The 20,880-nt window shown below is 38.2% G+C and overlaps 1 protein-coding gene across 15 annotated transcripts in view; it reads left to right on the top strand.

Annotated features, from left to right (window-relative positions):
• Positions 1-20,880, top strand: part of LMO7 (LIM domain 7) — a 198,273-nt gene that overhangs the window by 140,270 nt on the left and 37,123 nt on the right. For 7 of the 15 annotated variants that reach the window (XM_090258764.1, XM_090258767.1, XM_090258765.1 and 4 more), the window contains 7 exons: positions 347-460; positions 5,847-6,045; positions 10,022-10,274; positions 11,207-11,485; positions 11,774-11,974; positions 12,838-13,557; positions 14,548-14,577. In XM_090258764.1, coding sequence (XP_090114890.1) covers positions 347-460; positions 5,847-6,045; positions 10,022-10,274; positions 11,207-11,485; positions 11,774-11,974; positions 12,838-13,557; positions 14,548-14,577 — 1,796 coding nt within the window. The remainder of the gene's footprint in view (positions 1-346; positions 461-5,846; positions 6,046-10,021; positions 10,275-11,206; positions 11,486-11,773; positions 11,975-12,837; positions 13,558-14,547; positions 14,578-20,880) is intronic. The other 8 variants (XM_090258776.1, XM_090258770.1, XM_090258768.1 and 5 more) reach the window with 4 other exon arrangements.

The following is a 20,880-nucleotide window of genomic DNA, read 5'->3' as shown; positions in this document are numbered from 1 at the left end:
AGAATTATTGGTTATAACTATCCATTTTCCAAGTTTGTTGTTGGAAAAATATTGATTACTTTAAAAGTTTTATTTGTTTTCCTCTTATAAATAATTTTTCCCCTCTTCATATGGATGAATACCTGTTGGGATCTATGCTTTTGGTCTGAGAATGTGCTCAAAGACAGAAACCTAGGAAGAGTAAATAACATTTTTAATGACCTCTCTTCACATAATTTAAAAGAAAATCTACTTTGTCTAGCGATAGATAGATACGCCCTTTTATCTAGAGTGCTCCCTTGCATTTGAGCCTGCAGTTAGTTGCTATAAATAGACTGATCTTTTGGTTTTATGAAATTTTTTTAAGGTTTTGATAACATTGTACTGGCTGGGAAGAAAAGCACAAAGTAGCCCCTACTATAATGGTCCATATCTTAATTTGAGGGCATTTGAGAATCTTTTAGGACAAGCTCTGACTAAGGTAAGTAAACTATATCTGTGTGCGATGATGACTATAACTAATACTATTTTCTCCTCTTCCGTCTCTCCCCCTTTCCTGTTTTCCTTTCACTTTTCTTCATTCTTCTCCTCTATAGTGAATTTGGCAACTCTGACCATCTTCACTGTGGTCTAGTTTGGGCTGGGTAGAGAGGATTGTTATGCATTCGCTGGTTTCACATCCCCCCACCAGGGAGTGAGTGAGTGAGTCTATTTCAGAGCAGTTTCCAGGGTATAGGCTATGGGCATAGGTATTTACCTCTTAATTCTAGGTAACTTGATGACATAGACATTCAATTCCTTTCTTAGACACTTGGTATGACTCCTTCTATGTTCATTCTAAATTCAGCCTGTAGCAAGAAAGGTTCTTCAGGGCTATTAAAATGTGAGGAAGCTACTCAGTTTTAAAAAATCTTAATACTTTTTGTCATGTATGATTCCCTCTCATGCCTATACTTCAGTATCTCCACAATTGTACATACTGCTTCTGTTCCCTAAAGAGTGGTAAATACTGTTACATGAAACATGATAAGGCTTTTTAAAGTTAGAATGCTTTGTTTTAAACACATTTCTAGTCCTTCATTTCTTGGAATCAATGTTGCAGCTGTTGAATGTTAAGGACAGTGTGAAGGGAGTCGAGTGCCAAGTCTGACTATAGTTTTGCCAAATCTTCATTTGTAAGATCCAAATGGTAAAATTAACTTCTCTTAGGGGATATTTATCTAGGGAAATTCGCAATGCACATAAGAAAACATGTAGTCAAAATAATATATTAATTATAGTTGTTTTGTGGATTTTCATGTAGATTAAATGATATGTACCAGTAATGCATTTTCTCTGGCACATTGTAAGGATGCAATCAATGTTAGTTATCATGAATGGAGCATAGAATTTTAGACCAGGATGAAAATGATCATCTGGCCGTTCATCTGCCTTGATCTTTAGTTTTGCCTGAGTTCAGCCACATATGTTATAGAAAGATGGGTTTATATAGCCTAGGAGGTTCAGGTCTTTTATTTTTATTTTTATTTTTGAATTGTAAAGAGTTTATAGCACTCTATTTAAATTCCTTGAGACAGTTAATTCAGGTAATAATCGAGATAATATCATGTACAATCATTGTACCAGGTGTTGGGAAAACACTCACACAAGGCAAATGACCAATCCTCATTGAGTACCATTGTTAGAGACAGATGAGCAAATTAGTCACAGCAATGGAGGAGGGTTAGATTGATGGAGGAATGCGCAAGGAGCTTTGGGCATGACCTGAGCTTTGCCTACGTATTTCAGCTAAGAAGACATTCAGCTAGAAACAACTTGGGCCCTGGCTGGGTGGCTTAGTTGGTTTGAGCATCGTCCTTGTACATCACAAAGGTTGTGGGTTTGATCTGCAGCTGAGGAGTGTATGAGAGGCAACCGATTGATGTTTCTCTCACGGCAATGGTTCTCTTTCTCCCCCTTCCTTTGTCTCTAAAGTCAGTAAAAACATATCTTCAGGTGAGGATTAAATAAATGTTTAAAAAAAACCAACAACGTGGGACTTTGGCTCCTTTATTACTCTTAACAGCCCTTGGTCCTTTTTATGGCAGGTTGAGGCTGAATAATCCTGGACAGTCTTTGTGCTGGGAATGCTTTGTTTGTTAAAGGCTGTTTTCTGTCACCAGCATCAAATCAGTCAGAGTAGGTGAATTTTTTTTTTTTGATAGTTAAAAACTATAGTTGTGATTTCATTCCATTATTATAGAATGGGAATAGCCATAGAGGTGTGTGAATATATGATCTGTTTTGCATCTGTTCTCTTAAAATCGAAACCATTTTGTTCATCAGACTTTCCAACGTAAGTAGAAAATGTTTATTGGCCAATCCAAGATATCAGTTAAAAAATACTTGGGATAAGCTCTTACACCTCAGTCACCCTGTGAGTTGGAGGTAACTCGGGTGACTTGTCAGAGCGAAGTCCTGCATAACGAGGCACCAAGTCCAGACTCAGGGTCTTACGTAACTGTGGTGGCCTGTTATAAACAACTTAAACATTTGAGGTCAAAAATCATCTCACCGTGTGGTGAGGACTCTAAGGCTGTAACAGGTATGGCTAAGAAACCTAATGAATCAAAAGATTCACTTAAAATTTTTAATCTTTTTATATTTTGAGACATATCTGGATGATACCAGTATTAGGCCCAGCCTCCCCATCTGCTTGGAAATAGGGTACAAGGTAGCTGCTTGCATTTTCATGACAGGATGACAGCTGTAACAGCACTTTTCTGGCCCCCACAGCATATAAATATCTCACATAAACCTACTAGACTTTATTGGTTTTTAAACACTTGACAAATCCAGCCTTAGCCAAAAGTATGCCTGAGACAGCTGCTGCTTATTCATTGTAAACATTCTTTTGTCAACTTTTCCATATGTTGGGAATGTTCATAATTAAAAGTTGAAAGAATATGACGACAAATATGTACCATCTGATTCAATTATTAAAAATTTCCCATATTGACTTTATTTATGTATCTATTCATCCATCTGTTTTATTTCCTTAATCATTTCAAAGAAAATTGCAGAGCTCTCACCCCTAAATACTGTACTCAGTATTTGTGTCTTAAGAGTAAGATTATTTTTTTGTGTATGGAGTTTCTTCCATATAGCCACGATTCGTAAATATTACTCATTATCTAATATCCAGTTCATAATAAAAAATTCCCAATTATATGAATCATGATTTAATCAAGGTTCACGTATTACATTTAGTTTTGGAGAATCCCTAGGTGCTTTAAACTTTCTCTGTTTCAGTAAAGTCATCTGAATGTAACATTCCTAATTTTTACTATAATAACAGTTACATTCACCATAGTAAATTATTAGTGTTACAGCTATTCATTGATTATTACTCTGTATCATGACTATGCTAAGGGCTTTTTAAATTTTACTTAAATCCCAATTTTGAAAAGTTCTGTTGTATTTTGCTATTTACTTTCATAGAGGAATGTTAGTTAAAACACTTAATTTGAGGGAGTTCTATCTGATTTATAAAGCAATGGGTAATGACATTTGCCACATTTCTATATGTCTCTTTTAAAAAAATTATATTGTTTATGCTATTACAGTTGTCCCAGTGTTTCCCCTGTTGCCCCCCCTCCACCCAGCCCCCTCCACTCCCTCAGGCAATTCCTACACTGTTGCCCATGTCCATGGGCCATGCATATATGTTCTTTAGCTGCTCCATTTCCTGTGCAGTATCTTACATCCCCATGGCTATTCTGCGACTACCTATTTGTACTTCTTAATCCCTTCATATTTTTAGCCCATCCTCCAGACTACCCCTCCCATCTGGCAACCACCAAAACATTCTCTGTGTCTATGATTCTGTTTCTGTTCTTCTTGTTTGTTTGTTTTGTTTTCTAGAATCAGTTTTTGAAAGATACATATTTATTGCCATTTTATTATTCATATTTTTAATCTTCTTTTTCTTAAAGAAGACCCTTTAACATTCCATGTAATACTTGTTTGGTGGTAATGAACTCCTTTAGCTTTTTCTTGTCTAGGAAACTCTTTATTTGCCCTTAGATTCTAAATGATAGCTTTGCTGGGTAGAATAATCTTGGTTATAGGTCTTTACTTTTCATCACTTTGATTATTTCTCATCAATCTCTTGTAGCCTGTGAAGTTTCCTTTGAAAAATCAGCTGACAGTGGGAACTCCTTTGTAGATAACTGCTTTTTTCTTGCTGCCATTAAGATTCTCTCTTTGTCTTTCACCTTTTTCTGTGTCTTGGTGTGGGCCTCTTTGGGTTCATCTTGTTTGGGACTTTCTGCCCTTCCTGGATTTGTGTATCTATTTCCTTCACCAAGTTAGGGATGTTTTCTGTCATTATTTTTTCAAATAAGTTTTCAATTTCTTGATCTTTCTCTTCTCCTTCTGGTACTCCCATGATACAAATGTTGGTATGCTTGAAGTTGTCCCACAGGATCCTTATACTATCCTCATTTTTTTATATTCTTTTTTTTCTTGTTGTTCTGATTGTTTGTTTTCTGCTTCCTTATGTTCCAAATTGCTGATTTGATTCTTGGCTTCAACCATTCTATTGTTGATTCCATGTAAATTGTTCTTTATTTTAATTAGTGTATCCTATGTTTCTGACTAGAGTTATTATTTATTTATTTATTTAATGCTATTGAGGTCTTCACTAAGCTCCTTGAGCATTCTTACAACCAGTATTTTAAACTCTGCATCTAGTAGACTGCATGTCTCCATTTTGTTTAGTTCATTTTCTGGAGTTTTGCTTCGTCCTTTCATTTGGGCTATGTTTCTTGTCTCCTCACTTAGGCAGCCTCCCTGTATCCGTTTCTATGTATTAGGTAGAGCTGCTATATCTCCCAGGCTTCAGAGTGTGGCCTAATGTAGTAGATTCAAGGTGCGCCCACTGTGTGGGTTTGTGTACACCCTCCTGTTATAGCTGAGCCTTGATTGCTGTTGGCATGTCCAAGGTCAGCCACCAACTGTCGGGTGGCACAACATAAGCTACAGAGTGATCTGTAGGTGGCTGCTACTTGTGCTGGGCTTGGAGGTGCCACTGCTACACTGCTTTCTGATGTTTCTGAATGATGGTCATTCTGTATTTAGTTGTAATTTTGTGTGAGGAGGTGAGCCATGTTTACCTATGCTGCCATCTTGACTGGAAGTCAAATTATTTCTCTCTATATATCTAACATGAGTCAAACAAATATTTTATTTAGATCCAAGGAAAATATTTTGTATGTCGGCAAATAAGCCTACTTTTTTGGTTCAGATCTAGGTTTCGTAATCAGTGAAAATAAATAAATTCTGTGATGTATATATAGCTGCTGTACTTGCCCTTTCTTTTTTAAACTTTTTGTTAAAGAAGTTAACTATTATGTTTTTTTGTTTAATATATATCCCTTCAAATATTTGCTGAGGGTAGGCCGAATATAATTAATTAATCTTCCTTTAAATATCAAAGTCAAGGTTGATTTTTCTCTTTGAATTCATTCATATTTATTGCCTGATAACTGTAAATAATCATTCATTTTAGTATATTAATTTAATTAGTAGCTTTTCTTATTAAAATGTTCCCCCTTCCTTATTTTTGAATAGACTATACTACTTTATTAAGTATTATTGAATAAGTCTTTATTGTTCCATGAGGACTGACTCTTGTATTAGTTGTGGGAAAACAGATTTATTTTCTGAATTTTTAAAATCAGATTTGTTTATTTGATTGACAGGGATATCTCATTGCCTCACTTGTTAAATGAGGCACAATTTGAGCTATGCAAACAAACGAATAATGAGTGTTTACAGTGTTAGAATTTTATGCTAACTTATTACTCTTCAAAAAATTATTTTAGGCACTTGAAGACTCCAGCTGCCCGAAAAGAAGTGGCAGGGACAGTGGTTACGGTGACATCTGGTGTGCTGACCGGGGAGAACTTCCTGTGCCTCCAGGCAACCATAAGAGAGAGGATTCATTTGAAAGCTTGGACTCTTTGGGGTCTAGGTCATTCACAAGCTGCTCATCTGATATCACACTGAGGGGGGGACGGGAAGGTGAGTTGCATTTTTGACTGTCAGTTTATTTTTATTTGTTTGCATGGTAAGAGAAAATCAGGAATAGGAGAGAGTAGAAAGGTGGGGTGAAAACTATTGAGACAACAGTTTCACCAAAAAGTAGATTTTCATAGAGACTCAACTGTCATTTTTTTAAATTTATTTATTGATTTTAGAGGAACAGGAATGGGGAGAGAAAGAGAAAGAAACATCGATTTGTTGTTCTACTGGTATATGCATTCATTGGCTGCTTCTCATATGTACCCTGACAGGGGATTGAACCTGCAACCTTGGTGCATCAGGATGACCCTCTAACCAACAGAGTAACCTGGCGAGGGCTTAAGTGTAGTATTAAAAAAGAAAAAAGTTTATCCTCCCGCATTGTATCACCATTAGAGGGCTGATGGTTTCACTTTTTTTCTTCCCATTTTTAGAGAAGATGAAAGGACACAGTTAACTGTGACCTGTTTCATCAGTGATAATGTATTTTGATCCTTTGCTCTCCAGATTCAGGTTTAATAACCTGTGACTATGAGGTCTATTAACTGGTATATCTAAACATAAAAGAAAGATTCTAAAAAGTCTGCTCTAGTTCCTGAGTTAATTTCTTTCTTCTCTCACTTTTCTCCAAAAGATAAAAAAATTTCTCAAGGGAAAAAAAATACCCAGGACAAACATCTTTGTAATTACACTTAAGAGGAGAAATGATTGCTAGCTATCATGATATAACATGCTAAACTTTGGTTAAATAACGATACTAAGCATGGTGTTAGAAAACATCTTTCCAGTCTATCAGGGTCAGAGCTAATCCAGGACAAAATAAGTATGAAAGGAACATGTTAATGAAAGTCATTCTGTTTTGGGGAGGAACCTTTTTTCAAAATACTCATATTATGGTCAAGTCAATTATTTAAATGTAAGTCTTACTCCTATGGCTGTTGAGTGGTATGAGAAATTTCTGACTGTGTATACCACTAGCAATGCAAATTTGACTGGATTGAAACCACAATTAAAATTGCTTCAAATATTTCTGTGCTTCCACCACTAATGTGAAAAAAATTGAGAGTTTTCTGGTTGTGAGTTTGTGCTAGATTGTTAGGAATTTTACTTGTTCATTTTGATTATTATTTTAATACCAAGTGATTTTTCTAATGTTTTTATTATTAAAAGTTTCAAACATCATCCAAGTTTGAAAGAATGTTACGACACTCATATACCCACCATCAAACTGGACCATAGCATTTTATTATACTTGTTTCATCACATACCTATCCCTCTCTCTATGCATTCATTTATCCATCTTATTTTTTGAGGCATTTTAGAGTACATTACACTTTTCCTAAATACTTTAGCATGCACATCAATAACTAGAATTCAATCTTTATTTGTTGTTCTTGTGTAAATTTATGTAAATGAAATGTAAAGTGAATTTGTCTTTCAAAAATAAAAATCAGCAAATTGTTAAGCTTGGCCACACACAAGAAAACAAGTTCTTTAGCTTTTATTTAAATATTAACAATGAAAAGTGTGAATGGCTGTTGAAGAGTTAACTTTTATAATACTGCTGTACTTGCTGGATGTTTGGTATTTCAGTGTGACACTTTTAATAGTCCAGATGACTATAATAATATTTTTAAGAAAGTGAATCTGGTTTACAATTTAAGTGAGTAAAGCTGTAAAAACAGGCTGAAATTCTGAACTCCGAGGAAGCTAAACCATTTAAAGTTTAAATTTATATCTGGCCAACAAACAAGAAAAGGGAGGAAGACGGAGGCTGTGAGAGTAAACAGACTTCCGACAGTTCAGATGCAGTGGTCCTTGCAGTGTGGAATCGAAGTCTTATCAGCTGTTCATTGGACTGGGTGCTGGGTACAGGGGACGAAAAGCAGAGGGCCACTGTCACACTCCTTCCTGACACTGGGAAAGGAGTTACAGATCTTGTTTAAAGAGTGTGGAAGTGAAGACTTGGTAATTCTAACCAAGGAGTAATAAAATAAAGCCTGGGGGCCACCAGGATGATAAACTGTGTGTGTGTGTGTGTGTGTGTGTGTGTGTGTGTGTGTGTGTGTGTGATTAGTGTAGTAAAATTCTGCTACCCACTAGGTTCCCGTCTAAAATTGATGGTCACCACTACTTAGGATCATGTTTTTAGGTTAAAAGAATTGCAAAATCAAATTCCTTAGGTTTATATGAAACCTCTTCTATCAAGAATATTTTCTACTTTATAGGCACTGTACTAGACTCAAAAATAAAAAAAAAATTAACTTTAAAAATTTACATAATGTGCAACATGATGTCTGTAGTTAACATTGTTATATGGTATATATGAAAGTTAAGAAAGTAGATCCTAAGAGTTCCTACCACAGAAAAAAAATTTTCTTTTGTATCTATATGAGAACGATAGATAACTAAACTTGTGGTAATCATTTCACAATACATGTAAGTCAGATCATACTGTATACCTTAAACATACACACTCTTGTATGTCAGTTATATCTCTATGAAAATGGGTAAAAATTCTATAGAACAATCTCTTTGTGTATCCAAGATTTTACATGTACAGGCTCTGACTGGGTAGCTTAGTTGGTTAGAGCATTGTCCCAATATGCCAAGGTTGCGGGTTCAATCCCTGGTCACGGCACATACAAGAACCAATGAATGCATAAATAAGTGGAAAACAAATCAATGTGTCTGTCTTGTCTCCTATTTCTCTAAAAAAAAATTAATATAAATAAATAAATTTATATGTACAAATTTTGGCAAGAATTAAGACAGTTCTCTTATTTCCAAACAAAACAAAACAAAATGTACTCTTTATTTTGGAGGTGGTAAAAACAAGTCAAATACCAGATTATTGCCTATAAATCCTCCCTGCCAGAGCTGCTTCAATTTCTCCCATTTCGCCATGCCTCTCCTTTACCCTGTTCAGGTCTCATGGTCAAGAAGCTGTGTGTTAAACCACTTCCTGTAGGCCCTTCTCAGTGTTATTTACTGTAGATTCCTGCCAGGGAGGAGGGACAAGAGCGCCTTTAGTTCAGGTTAACCCTGAAGGTGCTGTGTGCTGAGTGCTTGCAGTGCTCAGGTGTTCAGGGACTGTGCAGTCAGCCTCAGGGAGCCCCGGTGGGGAGCAAGCCACGTTAGCAAACTTTCTCTACAAATACACGGAGGCAGGAAGGAGAAAAGGGCAGGGAAGGGAGACAGCTTAGCTTGCATCTGTAGTAGTGTTCTGTCCCTCCTTTCTTCCCATCTTTAAAAGAGCACATTTATTTACTTATTTTTAAGAGAACGGATTGTATTTGTATTAGTCTGACCTTGAGGTGTATAGTGGGGTATTCTTTTGAATTTGTGTTTAAATAACTTTGTATCAAAACTATAATTTTCATGACCATTCTTAGAAAAAAAGCCTTGACTTCTGTGTTCTCATTTAGGTATGAACTTGACATTCCTTTGGGACTTTAGAAATCATTTGGTCCAATCTCATATCTTATGTGTCATTCTTGCTTATAGGGGTCTCAGAAGGATCTACCAAATGCCTTTGATATCTCTTGTGCTTTTTGCTTCTTTTTTTATATGTCCTCCCTTATCTCTTGCCTCCAGAAATTTTAGATGGCTGCATGCCTTAATTTAAATTAAAATAGAATTACTTGTATATCTCAACAAATTTTATGAAAAATTATGGGGGCAAAGAAGGTTAAGAAAAGGGGTTCAGCTGTAGATTGGGGCTTTTTCTGTTTAGAATGTGCAACAGTGAAAGAATGTACCGCACGCACCTCCAGTATGCAAAGCAAGTTCCTCCTAATGGATCTTATCACAACTTCATGACAAATTTCTAAAAATATTCCCCGCAGTTAGCAGTCTAGCACTGGGTTTCCAAGGGAAAGACAAAGCAGGCATGCTGCGGGGGTTTCAGTTAGACGAATAATCTGGAGAGTAAAGCCAATTCTTGTGCCTTTTTTTTTTTTTTTTTTTTTTATAGGTTGCGAAAGTGACACAGATTCTGAATTTACATTCAAAATGCAGGATTTTAATAAAGATGATATGTCCTATCGAAGGATTTCGGCTATTGAACCAAAGTCTGCTTTACCGTTCAATCGTTTCCTACCCAACAAAAGTAGACAGCCATCCTATATGCCAGCACCCTTGAGGAAGAAGAAGCCGGACAAAAATGAGGATAACAGAAGAAGCTGGGCAAGTCCAGTCTGTACAGAAACAGATGGAACATTTCCAAGGTACTGGGATGTGATCTGATGATTGAGTTTTAAAATTTCCTATGCTGGTGAATTTGCTGGGATATTTAAATGTAAAAGAAGTGGTTCCTAAACTGCATTTCATGGATGATATTTTAAACTTCATTAATAAAAACTTTTTTTCCTATATTTTTAGTTATATATAGCTTGGAGATATTTCTTCTGTTTTAAAATGTCAGCATACGATTTGCCGGTTCTTTTTTTAGATGCCCGTCTTTAGCCTTATTGGTGTCTTTCAGCTCACTGGGTGGCTTGTATTATTCCCCGTGAGCTCTGCTGTGTTGCCGCTTCCTCTCTTTATGCCACTGTGTTGCTTGATCTCAGTGGACACAAAAAGAGTCCTTTAATTTCTCATTAAATTAGCAGAGCAGAGTTGAGTTTTCAAATCCAGCTTCCTATCAGAAGGCGGCATACGGTTCTGAAAGTGGATTGGACTTCGTGGCCGGGTGAAGGTTGCCTGTTGGAGTTTTGGATGACGTTGCCAACCTTAGATTCCAAGTGAAAAAGGCCGGAGAGTTTCGTCTTGAAAACTCTCTCTCCTTGCTCTTGTTCACAAGTATTTTCTCCTCCTGACCCAGTAGCCACCGGTACACGAAGTGACAAAGTTAGAAAAACTGGATCTGAATGTCTGTTCTGTTGATTTTAATACACAAAGTAACACTCCAAATTGTTGGCAGTTTGTCTCTTTTAACACATATTATTACCATTGGCCCTCACGCATCAAGCTATGCTCTAATTAAAATGAGATGCTTGATAATGCCTTAACTTTGTTCTAGGAGCCGTAATGATGAGAATGGAAATTAATTTGCTTCATTCACAGTCGTATAAACTTTGTGAGCCAGAAAGCATGTCGTTTGTGTTCTGTGTCACACATTGCTCACACGGTGTCTTAACTGGTTGGATGTTTTGAACAGTAACGAGAGGAGAAATTGGGGCACAAACATGGAGCACTGGCCAACAGTACAAGAGACCTCAGACTCCTCTTGTTACTTGGAGGAGGAGGAAGAAAAGACAAGCACACCCAACACTGTAAAGGATGATCTTTATGTGCGAAAGCTAAGCCCCATCATGCCAAACCCAGGGAATGCTTTTGATCAGTTTCTTCCCAAATGTTGGATCCCAGAAGATGTGAACTGGAAAAGAATAAAAAGGGAGACTTATAAACCATGGTATAAAGAATTTCAGGGATTCAGGTTTGTCTTTATGCATGTTTCTGTCAGTCTAGTGTTCACTCAGTACCCTGGCTGGGAGCATTCTATGTGTGCTTTTTCCAAAAGAGACAGGTTAATTTCCCTACAGCATCGATAGACCCAGTGTAACTGGAAAAAAAAAAAAATCCATTTAAATGTTAACTTTGGGATCTGGATCGTCACAAGCCCTTTTCTGTATATCATAGTTTGGCATTATTTTTAGTTATATTTTTCTCCAATTCTTTGTCTTCTTCCTTCTCTCTTTCTTTTCTCTGCCTCCGTCCGTTGTAGGAAGAATTCGGACTCTGAGGAGGAGGAGTCCGGCTCTGACAGCAGCTCTGCCATCTTTAGTAGGATACGAAAAGCAGAGCATAGGCTAGACAGGAACTGCCCTAAATGGTCACTCTCGATGGAACTAGCTACCAAATGGGCCAGGAACACATGGGACACCCGTGCAGCCAGGAGAACCAGTGGCGCTCCGGATGAGCCCAGGTGTCCCTGCCTGTACCGCCTTTCTGTTTTGGGTCTGGCTTGCAACACCTGTGCCAGCTTCTGCTGTTCCATTAACCTCTGACCATGATGTGTTGAATCATGAAACTGTACTCACTTACTACTTAGCATGAAAGCATAATGTATAACATATGGCTTTCTGCGTGGGCATGTAAGCTTGGAAGTATATAGGATTAAATATTCTTCTTTAACAGAATTATACAAAAGATAGTGTAGAGTTACGTGTGGCATAATCAGTTCTTTGGGATAACCATTTCTAAAAGGTTTTTGGGAAATTGGACCTAATTTTACACTTGTGCTATGTGTGGAGAGGTAGAAAAAGGAAATAACTTTTAGATGAGCACCAAGGCAGGCAGGTCTGGTAGGAAGATGCAAAGAAAGGGTCTTTTATGTAGCCTCAGAGCATTTATTTTGAAATTTCTGCTTACTGTCAGTGCATACTGCATACGGGGCTTCACAACCAGCTCTTAAACCTTTCCAAGATCATTGCTGCTTCTCTGGGATGAGAAGGAGGCCGTTGTGGCTCATGGAATGAGGATGAGGGGAAAGCGAGTGTTGCGTTATATCTCAGGAAGGTGTGTGTACTCTGTCTCATTGTAACCCTGTCACTTGGGCTTTTTGGTGCCCACCTTTCCTGAGAAGCACACTCTGCTCTTGTTTCTTTAAGTGGTACCCAGGAAAGTCACAGGGGATGACTTTAAATGCTAGTCTTTCTTCCACACAAGAGTCCCTCCCATGCCCCCTAAAATAAAACAATAATGGCTAGTTGGCCTGCTGCCTAATGACCTGTTCTCCTTAATACACTTAATAAGATTCTCCCTTCCTTTTTCTTTTCTGTGCTTCAGTCAGTTTTTATTACTTCAGGCCCTCCAAACGTATTCTGATGACATCTTATCTTCTGAAACAAATATCAAAATCGATCCCACTGCTGGCCCAAGGCTCATAACACGCAGGAAGAATGTCTGTTATGCACCAGGGTCTAGAAGGGGTGACCCTGAGATGTCAGCCCTTGATCCCGACTTGGAGAATGATGATTTCTTTGTCAGAAAGACTGGGGCTTTCCACGCCAATCCATGTGTTCTCCGGGCTTTCGAAGACTTCAGAAGGTTTTCTGAGTACGATGATCCTGTAGAGCGAGATATAATTCTGCAATGTAGAGAAGGTGAACTAGTGCTTCCAGATCTAGAAAAAGATGATATGATTGTTCGCCGAATTCCAGCACAGAAGAAAGAGGTGCCTCTGTCGGGGGCCCCGGATAGATACCAACCAGTCCCTTTCCCTGAACCCTGGACTCTTCCTCCGGAAATTCAAGCAAAATTTCTCTGTGTACTTGAAAGGACACGCCCATCCAAGGAAAAAAGTAATAGCTGTAGAGTATTAGTTCCTTCGTATCGGCAGAAGAAAGACGACATGCTCACTCGGAAGATCCAGTCTTGGAAGCTGGGAACGCCTTTGTCTCCCATCAGTTTCACCCCTGGTCCCTGCAGTGAGGCGGACTTACAGAAGTGGGAGGCCATCCGGGAGGCCAGCAGGCTTAGGCACAAGAAACGGCTGATGGTTGAGAGGTCAGAGTGTGTTTCTGCAAGGATTTTGCTTGTAATGGATGGTCTTGTGTGACTTTAAGTGGCATCATACGAGTATTGCCCACCTGCATGTCATGAGCCATTTGAAGTGTCCTCTAAAAATTTATTTGGCTTTGCGAGAGCTTCGCACATTTCATGGAAAAAATGCAATTCCATATTTGCACAGCTCTGAATTGCCTCTGTGAGGTCATTTTAAGGTGTGCACACAATCCTTGCCTTTGGCCTTAAGGAAAACTATGGTACTATTCCGCAACATGGTGTTTCACAAAAATGTTTTCTGATTCCATTTATAAACTTTTATTCTCTTGTCCAGGCATTTCTGAAATAGTCTGGTTGTAGTTTGCTTTTATGTGCTTCTCATTTTGGAGTGTATGATTTTTGTGTAAAAGCTTCCCTTAAAATGTGGCATTGCAAATTTAATATAACTTGATTTTGATTTTTGTTTCTGACTTAGGTTTCCTGGACTATCAGTGTGACTTTGTAAATTTACAGTTTAAAGTTCAGTGCAAACTTCATTAAAATGCATGAATATTATTTGCTGCCTGCTAAATTTTACATATATATAATTATGGCCATTTTTATAATGAATACATTTACACTTGTATGTGTTATGCAACTTGATGTTTGATGAATGTTCAGTTTGTTGAACTTTGGGGTGGACAAATATGATTAGGTTGAATAAAATTAGTAGATGCAAATCTAACTTTTTATTACTTCCTGGCCACAGAAAGATTTTTGCTTTGGAATTTTTAGTTCAAGCTATATCAGGAAGCTCTTTATCTTGCTTAAATGTCAATTCCTTGAGATTGAGATCAGTGAGAATTGAGACATGATCAAGAATGTGACTGAAGAAGCAACCTTTTGAGATTTGTCCATCTCTCGTTAGACTCTTAAGTTAAAAACGTTGACTATTTAAAAAGTAACACACAGGGGAAAAAATGACTTTTAATTTTTGGTTTTCTGATTTCTTAGACTCTTTCAAAAGATTTATGGTGCAAATGGGTAAGTTTGTGGTTTGCAGTGAAAAAGAAACCTGCATATTGTTTGTCCTTTGTGTAATGTGTCATCGCACTTGTCTCCTGGCATGTCACTAAATGGGGGTGCTGTGGGCTGTGCATGAGATTTAAAATGGGATATTTTTCTTAATGGTAATGTGTCTTGAGTGCTCAGTGCATGAACTGCTATGTCACAGCAATAGAATTGTGTTATTAGAACTGCAAAATTCAGTATTTTTTACTTTTTCTTTTAAGAAGCTGATTAAAAGTAACAAAAGCACTTACGCCTAAGGTTAGGTATATTTATTTTGGTATTTGAATACTTTATAGACCTAAGTATTTATTTCTGGATATTGCAAATGACATAACTGCATTTTAGAAAACCCTGTGATGGAAAGAGAATATTAGCATTTACTTTGAGGTTGGAATACACACAGCTGGCATTATCTATGTGCTCCTACCTACGGGGAGCTTTCTTAGGTTGGATGGTGAATGCCAGTGTCTTCCCTTAGTAGGATTTCAAAACCTTTTCAAGATTGCTGTGTTATAGAGTCCAACTGGGCTTCCAAAATTATAAAAATTAAAATCCTGGTAGTTTCCAGTATTATTGCAAGGACTATATTTATAACTAATTCTTAATTTTTGTCTACTTTAAAAAATATTTTTAGTCACCTAGTAGACATAAAGTATTAAAAAATAACTTTATGGAAATACTTCCCTTTTCCAGAATGACAGAGTTAAAAGTAAATACTACTCTTACTTTTACTACATACTGTGTAGAATAATTTATTCATAGTAAAAAATAACCAGGTGGTTACATATAAATATTTCCCACCAAACTTTTTTGTAACATTGTGAATCTAACTGCTAATACTTTTGAGCAGGAAGTAGACTTAAGTGTGTAAATGTTTTAATCTTGACCCTTAATGAAGTATTTTAATTATAGGGCCTAAGACTGAGTAGCTAAGTATCTTTCTCTACCGGGATATATGTCATCTCTAAGATTCTCCAATTTTGATGGTTTTGGATAATTTGATAGTGTAGAGATCTTGAAAGTTACTAAAATTGCTATCTGAAGCAATATAACCATTCTGGATGTCAAAGGCATAATTGAACCATGAGCAACTGGTTGCAGCTGCTTTTCAGTCGCTGATTGAAACAATCAGGCTCCCAGCATGCTTTCAACACTCTGTGCAAGGCATGTTGTTCCCTGACCAGCTCCTCAGGTGCTTAAGGCTGTCTCTTCTGTCAGGATGAACATGGCAACTTCACATGATGCTTAAGCATCTGCTTATCCTGATTCATCATGGGAAAGCTGCTTTAACTTGATGAAAAATCTCTTTGCAGCTTCAAGCAGAAGAATTTTCATTGGTAAATAAAACTTTAAAATGTACACAGGATGTTTTTCTCAAAGGGGATACAAGTACCCTAAGTGTAAGTCACTTGATAGGAATGTAAACTTGTACAGCTATTTCAATGGCTGTTCATGTCCCTCTTTAGGGGAACATTATATAACTAGGTTAAGAAAAGGTAGACACCAAACGTCAAGGTTCAAAAGGCTAAGGATTTTTCTGGGCTATTGCTAGCAGCAGCAAATGCCTCCTGAAGATTATTTCAAGATTGTTGCTTGCATAGTACAGTACTTGTTTTAAAGGCAATTTAGTGCCAAGGTAACAACACAAATAAAGAAATATTGTCTTTAACTTGAGACTGATGAGTAATGCTTGTCTTGTCAAGTAACAGAAAGTAACACAAATAGAAATATGTCTTCATAAAACTCAAATGCATTTTAGACCACTGCAATCAAAATGTATTATGTGGTCTTTTCCTTATATTCTGTCAGTTACCCATGTTTTTCTTAAATTGAGTTGCAATAAAAGCAAAAACGGATTGAATATAGGCTTCTAATCTGGAACTTGTTTCATGTTTATAAAGATGTTCGTAAGTGTTTATGAATGTAAGAGAACTGATATTTCTGGATGACATTTCTCTGGACATAATGTATCCTGTCAAGCTTGGAATACTTACCTGGAAAATCATTATTGTTCAACATCCTGTGGTTGAAAAATAATGAATGCTTTCTTTTTTGGTAAGGACTTGGTTAAAGAGAAATGTGCATTATCTTTTGAAGTCTTGGATTATTAATTTCTAGCTTGCTTTTTATATGGCATTTAACACCTGTCACTTTGTTTAATTTGGATAAGATGCTTTATATGTGGCAGTCATTTCTCACATGTGTGCTTTTGTGTTGCATGGACTTATGTCTGTATGGTTTCATGACATTTGAAAATTTGGTCATGATGCTTCTTGGTGGAAGCTCTAATGACAAAGAAATTTGTAAGGGTATACAGATATAATTTTGTAATATGACTAAGCCATTGAGTCTGCTGCCAAGTATCAATAGGAAATGAATACTGATTCAGAGTGAAGTTGTAATCAAAGACAACTAAGATATCCTATATTTCACGTGTGGCTTTTGGCTAAAACTTTCTGCAGAACTATAAGGACATGCAAGGCAATAAAAAGAAAAGGAAAATAAAATTGATGTGAGTTACTTTCCGGGGATTTTGCCTCCAGGAGACATTTGGCAATGTCTGTGGACATTTTTTATTGTCATTCTTGGGGGCTTTTGAGGGCACAGGTGTTGCCACTGGCATCTAGTGCCTTTATAGCCAGAGAGGCTGCTAAATGTCATTCAATGTGCAGGATAGCCCCCAACCACAAATAATCTTCTGGCCCCCAAATGTCAGTAGTACTACTCTAGAAAAACCCTGACTTAGACTATAAACCTATAAATGAAAAGTCTCTTTTACATTGTTTATCATTCTTGTTTATGGTGTTTCTAAGGCTTCCTACCCAGGTTTTAGCATTAATGACTCTTTAGAGAAGTCCTATGACATCTAATGTAGGTCCAAAGTAAATTTACAGTTGTTCGCAATAAAAATAATATAATAATTAATAAGTAATAATACAAGAATAAACTGTTTTGCATACTTACAACTGTAAACCTACTTTTGCCCCACCCTGTATTTGGAGGTGCATTAATAAGTATATTTATATCTTTTGCTGAAGGTTGGGGCCCCCTTATTTAGTATCGTGGAATTTCAATTTGCCCCACAAGGTTATCAGTTATTTTTATATTAAGGAAATTTTGCTACATGTTGGACCTTTTTGATCCTTTACTCCTTAGATATTTATCTATAAATGTTCTAAAACTGAGCATCGTAAAACTAGTTCAAAAGTTCCAGGAGAGTAGCAGTTGCTTTGCATTGTGGGAGAAGAAAGTAAGACTTTAGTAATACTGTTTTATAATGTAAACCTTCTTTCCCCTCCTTTCTTTCTTTACCCGAAGTGGTAGTTAAAATCTTCTATTCAGCAGAAAATGCAACATGTTAGACCTGTTCTTTAAAAATAAAATCCAAATGTAGTTCTAAATTGAAGCCTTTCCAAATACAAAGGTGGCAAGTAAATGAATCGTAAGAATTGTGATTGGCCAGTAAATAGTAATTCATTCTATAAGACATAGCAGAGCTGTGTAGTCTCTTTCAGTTTCCCAAACAGTTTTCCTGGGCCCGTCTCTGGTGCTCTTCTCATTTCTGTGAGGCAGGCAGGTAGGTATTGCACACATTTCAGAAACAGAAAGAGAAACAGATGTTGCAGCTTTCCCAAGGACGTCCTGCTATGAGTGGCAGACCCAGACTGAGGGACTGAGCGTTCTGTGTAATGAGGTAATCCAGGTAGGCTGCTTGGCACACAGCAAGCCCTCAGAAGTTTATTATGCTGTAAACTCTGATAAGGAAAGAAAGAATTCTTCACGATCTGGCTGAAACACTCCTGCACTCCAGAAGTCTAGATTTTATCAGCGTGGCCTGAGCTGACCTCTCTCATTTGAAACTGCTTTGGGAGTTAGTTTTCGGAAGAACCCACACAGTTATATTTGCCTTAGAACAGTTGGTGCGTCGCCCCAGATGATTATTGAAACACAGTTGACATAACCTTACCCACGTCTCATAACAATCCCATCCTTGCTTAGCAGAGGAGGAACCGAGGCTCAGAGAAGTGAAGCGATGTTAGGTTGGGGCGGAAATTGGTGCCACGGCCAGGCCCGGAGCCCTCACGTCCTGCCTCCTTCCAGTGCCTGGCTCAGCCTGTACGGGAAGCACTCGGGCTTGTGCACATAACTCTGTGCAGCCCCGGGAACCCAGGGAGCGCGGGGCCTTGCCTGCTCTGGGCAGTGCCTGCCTCATTCTGTTCGTGCTGGGCACCTCCCGTGTACCAGCCTCTGTGATGTGGGCTCTCCGGAGGACTGCGCTGCCTCTGCCCATGATGAGCATGTTTTCTGAACAGACGCAAGCTAAGGTGTTACGGTGCAGGAGGATGAGGCTCCAAGTACACCGAGGGACACGTCTAGGCCAGTCGAGACCATGTAGCCTTCCCCCACCAGAAGATTATAATAATATTTGCACTCCCGTTTTCATTCTGGAATGGGTGTAACTGCATGTTTTAACTAACCAGATTTCCCTCGAGCCCTGCTCATGAAATTTTTCCTGGCCTCTTCGTAGTGGGTCTGCTACAGTATTAGCTGAAATAGCCTTATTTTTTGCAGTTACGAGGTAAGTGAATTTATATCCTCAAATTCACATAAATCAGTTTTATATAGTCATACCTCGTTAAGTAATATTACATTAATAGATCAATATATAATTTCATATATTTCCTATATGTAATTCTTTAGTATTCCTTAATAAATCCTATAAAGCTTTCTTTATAAACTTTGGGGAAGAGTCATAAATTCTCACAAGAAATTAAAAACATTTCAGGTTTATTTTGCTTGATGAAATGTGATAAAAAACGTTCTTCATTTTGAACCACAGATGTTAAATAAATGTATCCTCCAAGCCAGGTGCGACGCAGTGAGAGCCAGGCCGCACGCACACACTGTGTGCCCCCGTGCTGAGTGTTAAACAGCACACGGACAGTAGAGCTAACGCGCTGGAGGAGCTGGGAGAAGGGGCAGACCACTCTTGGCGTGGAACAGCTGGGAAGACTATCAAAGTGGTAGAATATTAGCTAGATCATCAATACATTTATGAGCAGCTACCACGGGCTGGGCATGCTTTGAGGCACACGTTAGAGCAGCAAACGAACCAGACAGAATTCCCGCTTTGTGATTTTATATGACAAGGTGGATGATGTCTACGTAAACATACATTTCAAATGGCAATATATGCTGCGGAGAAGGAGAGGAAGGAAAAAGGAGAGCTGGGGTGAGGGGCATTTGCTTGTTTTGGTAGGGTGGTCAGGGAAGGAAACGCTGAGGTGCTGGGAGTGAGAGGTAAGCCATGTGGATAGTTGGGTAAAGAGCTCATGTTTGAGCAGGAACAAGGAAGTCAGCCGGCTGTAGCCCAGTGAGTGGAAGAGAGCATTTCAGGAGGTGAGTGCAGGGAAGTAGGCAGGGTCCAGGTCACGGCTGGACCTTGTAAGTCTTGGTAGGACCTGTTTTCAACTCAAGGGAGATGGGAAGGAACTGGTGGGTGTTCAGTAAACATGTACTATGATCTGATTGCAATTGTGAAGACTCCTCTGGCTGTTGTATTGAGAATACACTGTTGGGTAGGAGGATGTGGAAGGAGGGAGACTGATTATTGTAATAATACAGGCAAGAGATAGGATGGCCTGGAGCAGGGTGGTAATGGTGGAGGGGGTCAGCAGTGGTTATATTTTAGATATACCTAGAAGGCAGAGTGAGAGGATTTGCTGATGGGATCAGGTACTATGTATGTATGAGAGAAGGAGAGGAGTCTGGGATGACTCTAAGATTTTCGGCCTGTAGTCTGGAATGTTGGAGTTGATTTTATTGAGATGAGGAAGATGGGAGATGAGCAGGTTGTAGGATGAACAGTCGTGTTTTTGTCTGTGACCAGTTAACTTTGAGTCTAATATCCATCTGGAGGTTAGTCTGGCAGGATTCTTGAGGACAGAGGACACTTAAAAGGGCAAATATACTGGTGAAGGGCTTTTGAGAGGAGGGAAGGCTCAGGAAAGACCTGCACTGCCTCTGGAGGCTGGGTGATAATTTAAGAAGCTTTTAAAAAAGTCTTGAGTAAGAGTTGACTGTGCTCTGATCTAGGGTGTTGGCAGTAGAAATGGAAAAAAAAAAAGACACTGGGTAAGAGGACTTGATAACTAATTGAAAGTAGGAAGAAGAGAGAGGCAAAGGTGAAAAATGGTTCTTTGGTTTCAATGTGGTTGATGGGAGGGCAGGTAACACCATTCACTGCTACAGGAGGGAAAGCAGGTTTGGGGACAG

Source organism: Furipterus horrens, unplaced genomic scaffold (assembly GCF_987537825.1).
Source record: "Furipterus horrens unplaced genomic scaffold, mFurHor1.1.pri manual_scaffold_12, whole genome shotgun sequence".
Lineage (NCBI taxonomy): Eukaryota > Metazoa > Chordata > Mammalia > Chiroptera > Furipteridae > Furipterus > Furipterus horrens.
Note: the sequence above shows the minus strand (reverse complement) of the source record. Positions and strands in the feature narration are given on the sequence as shown.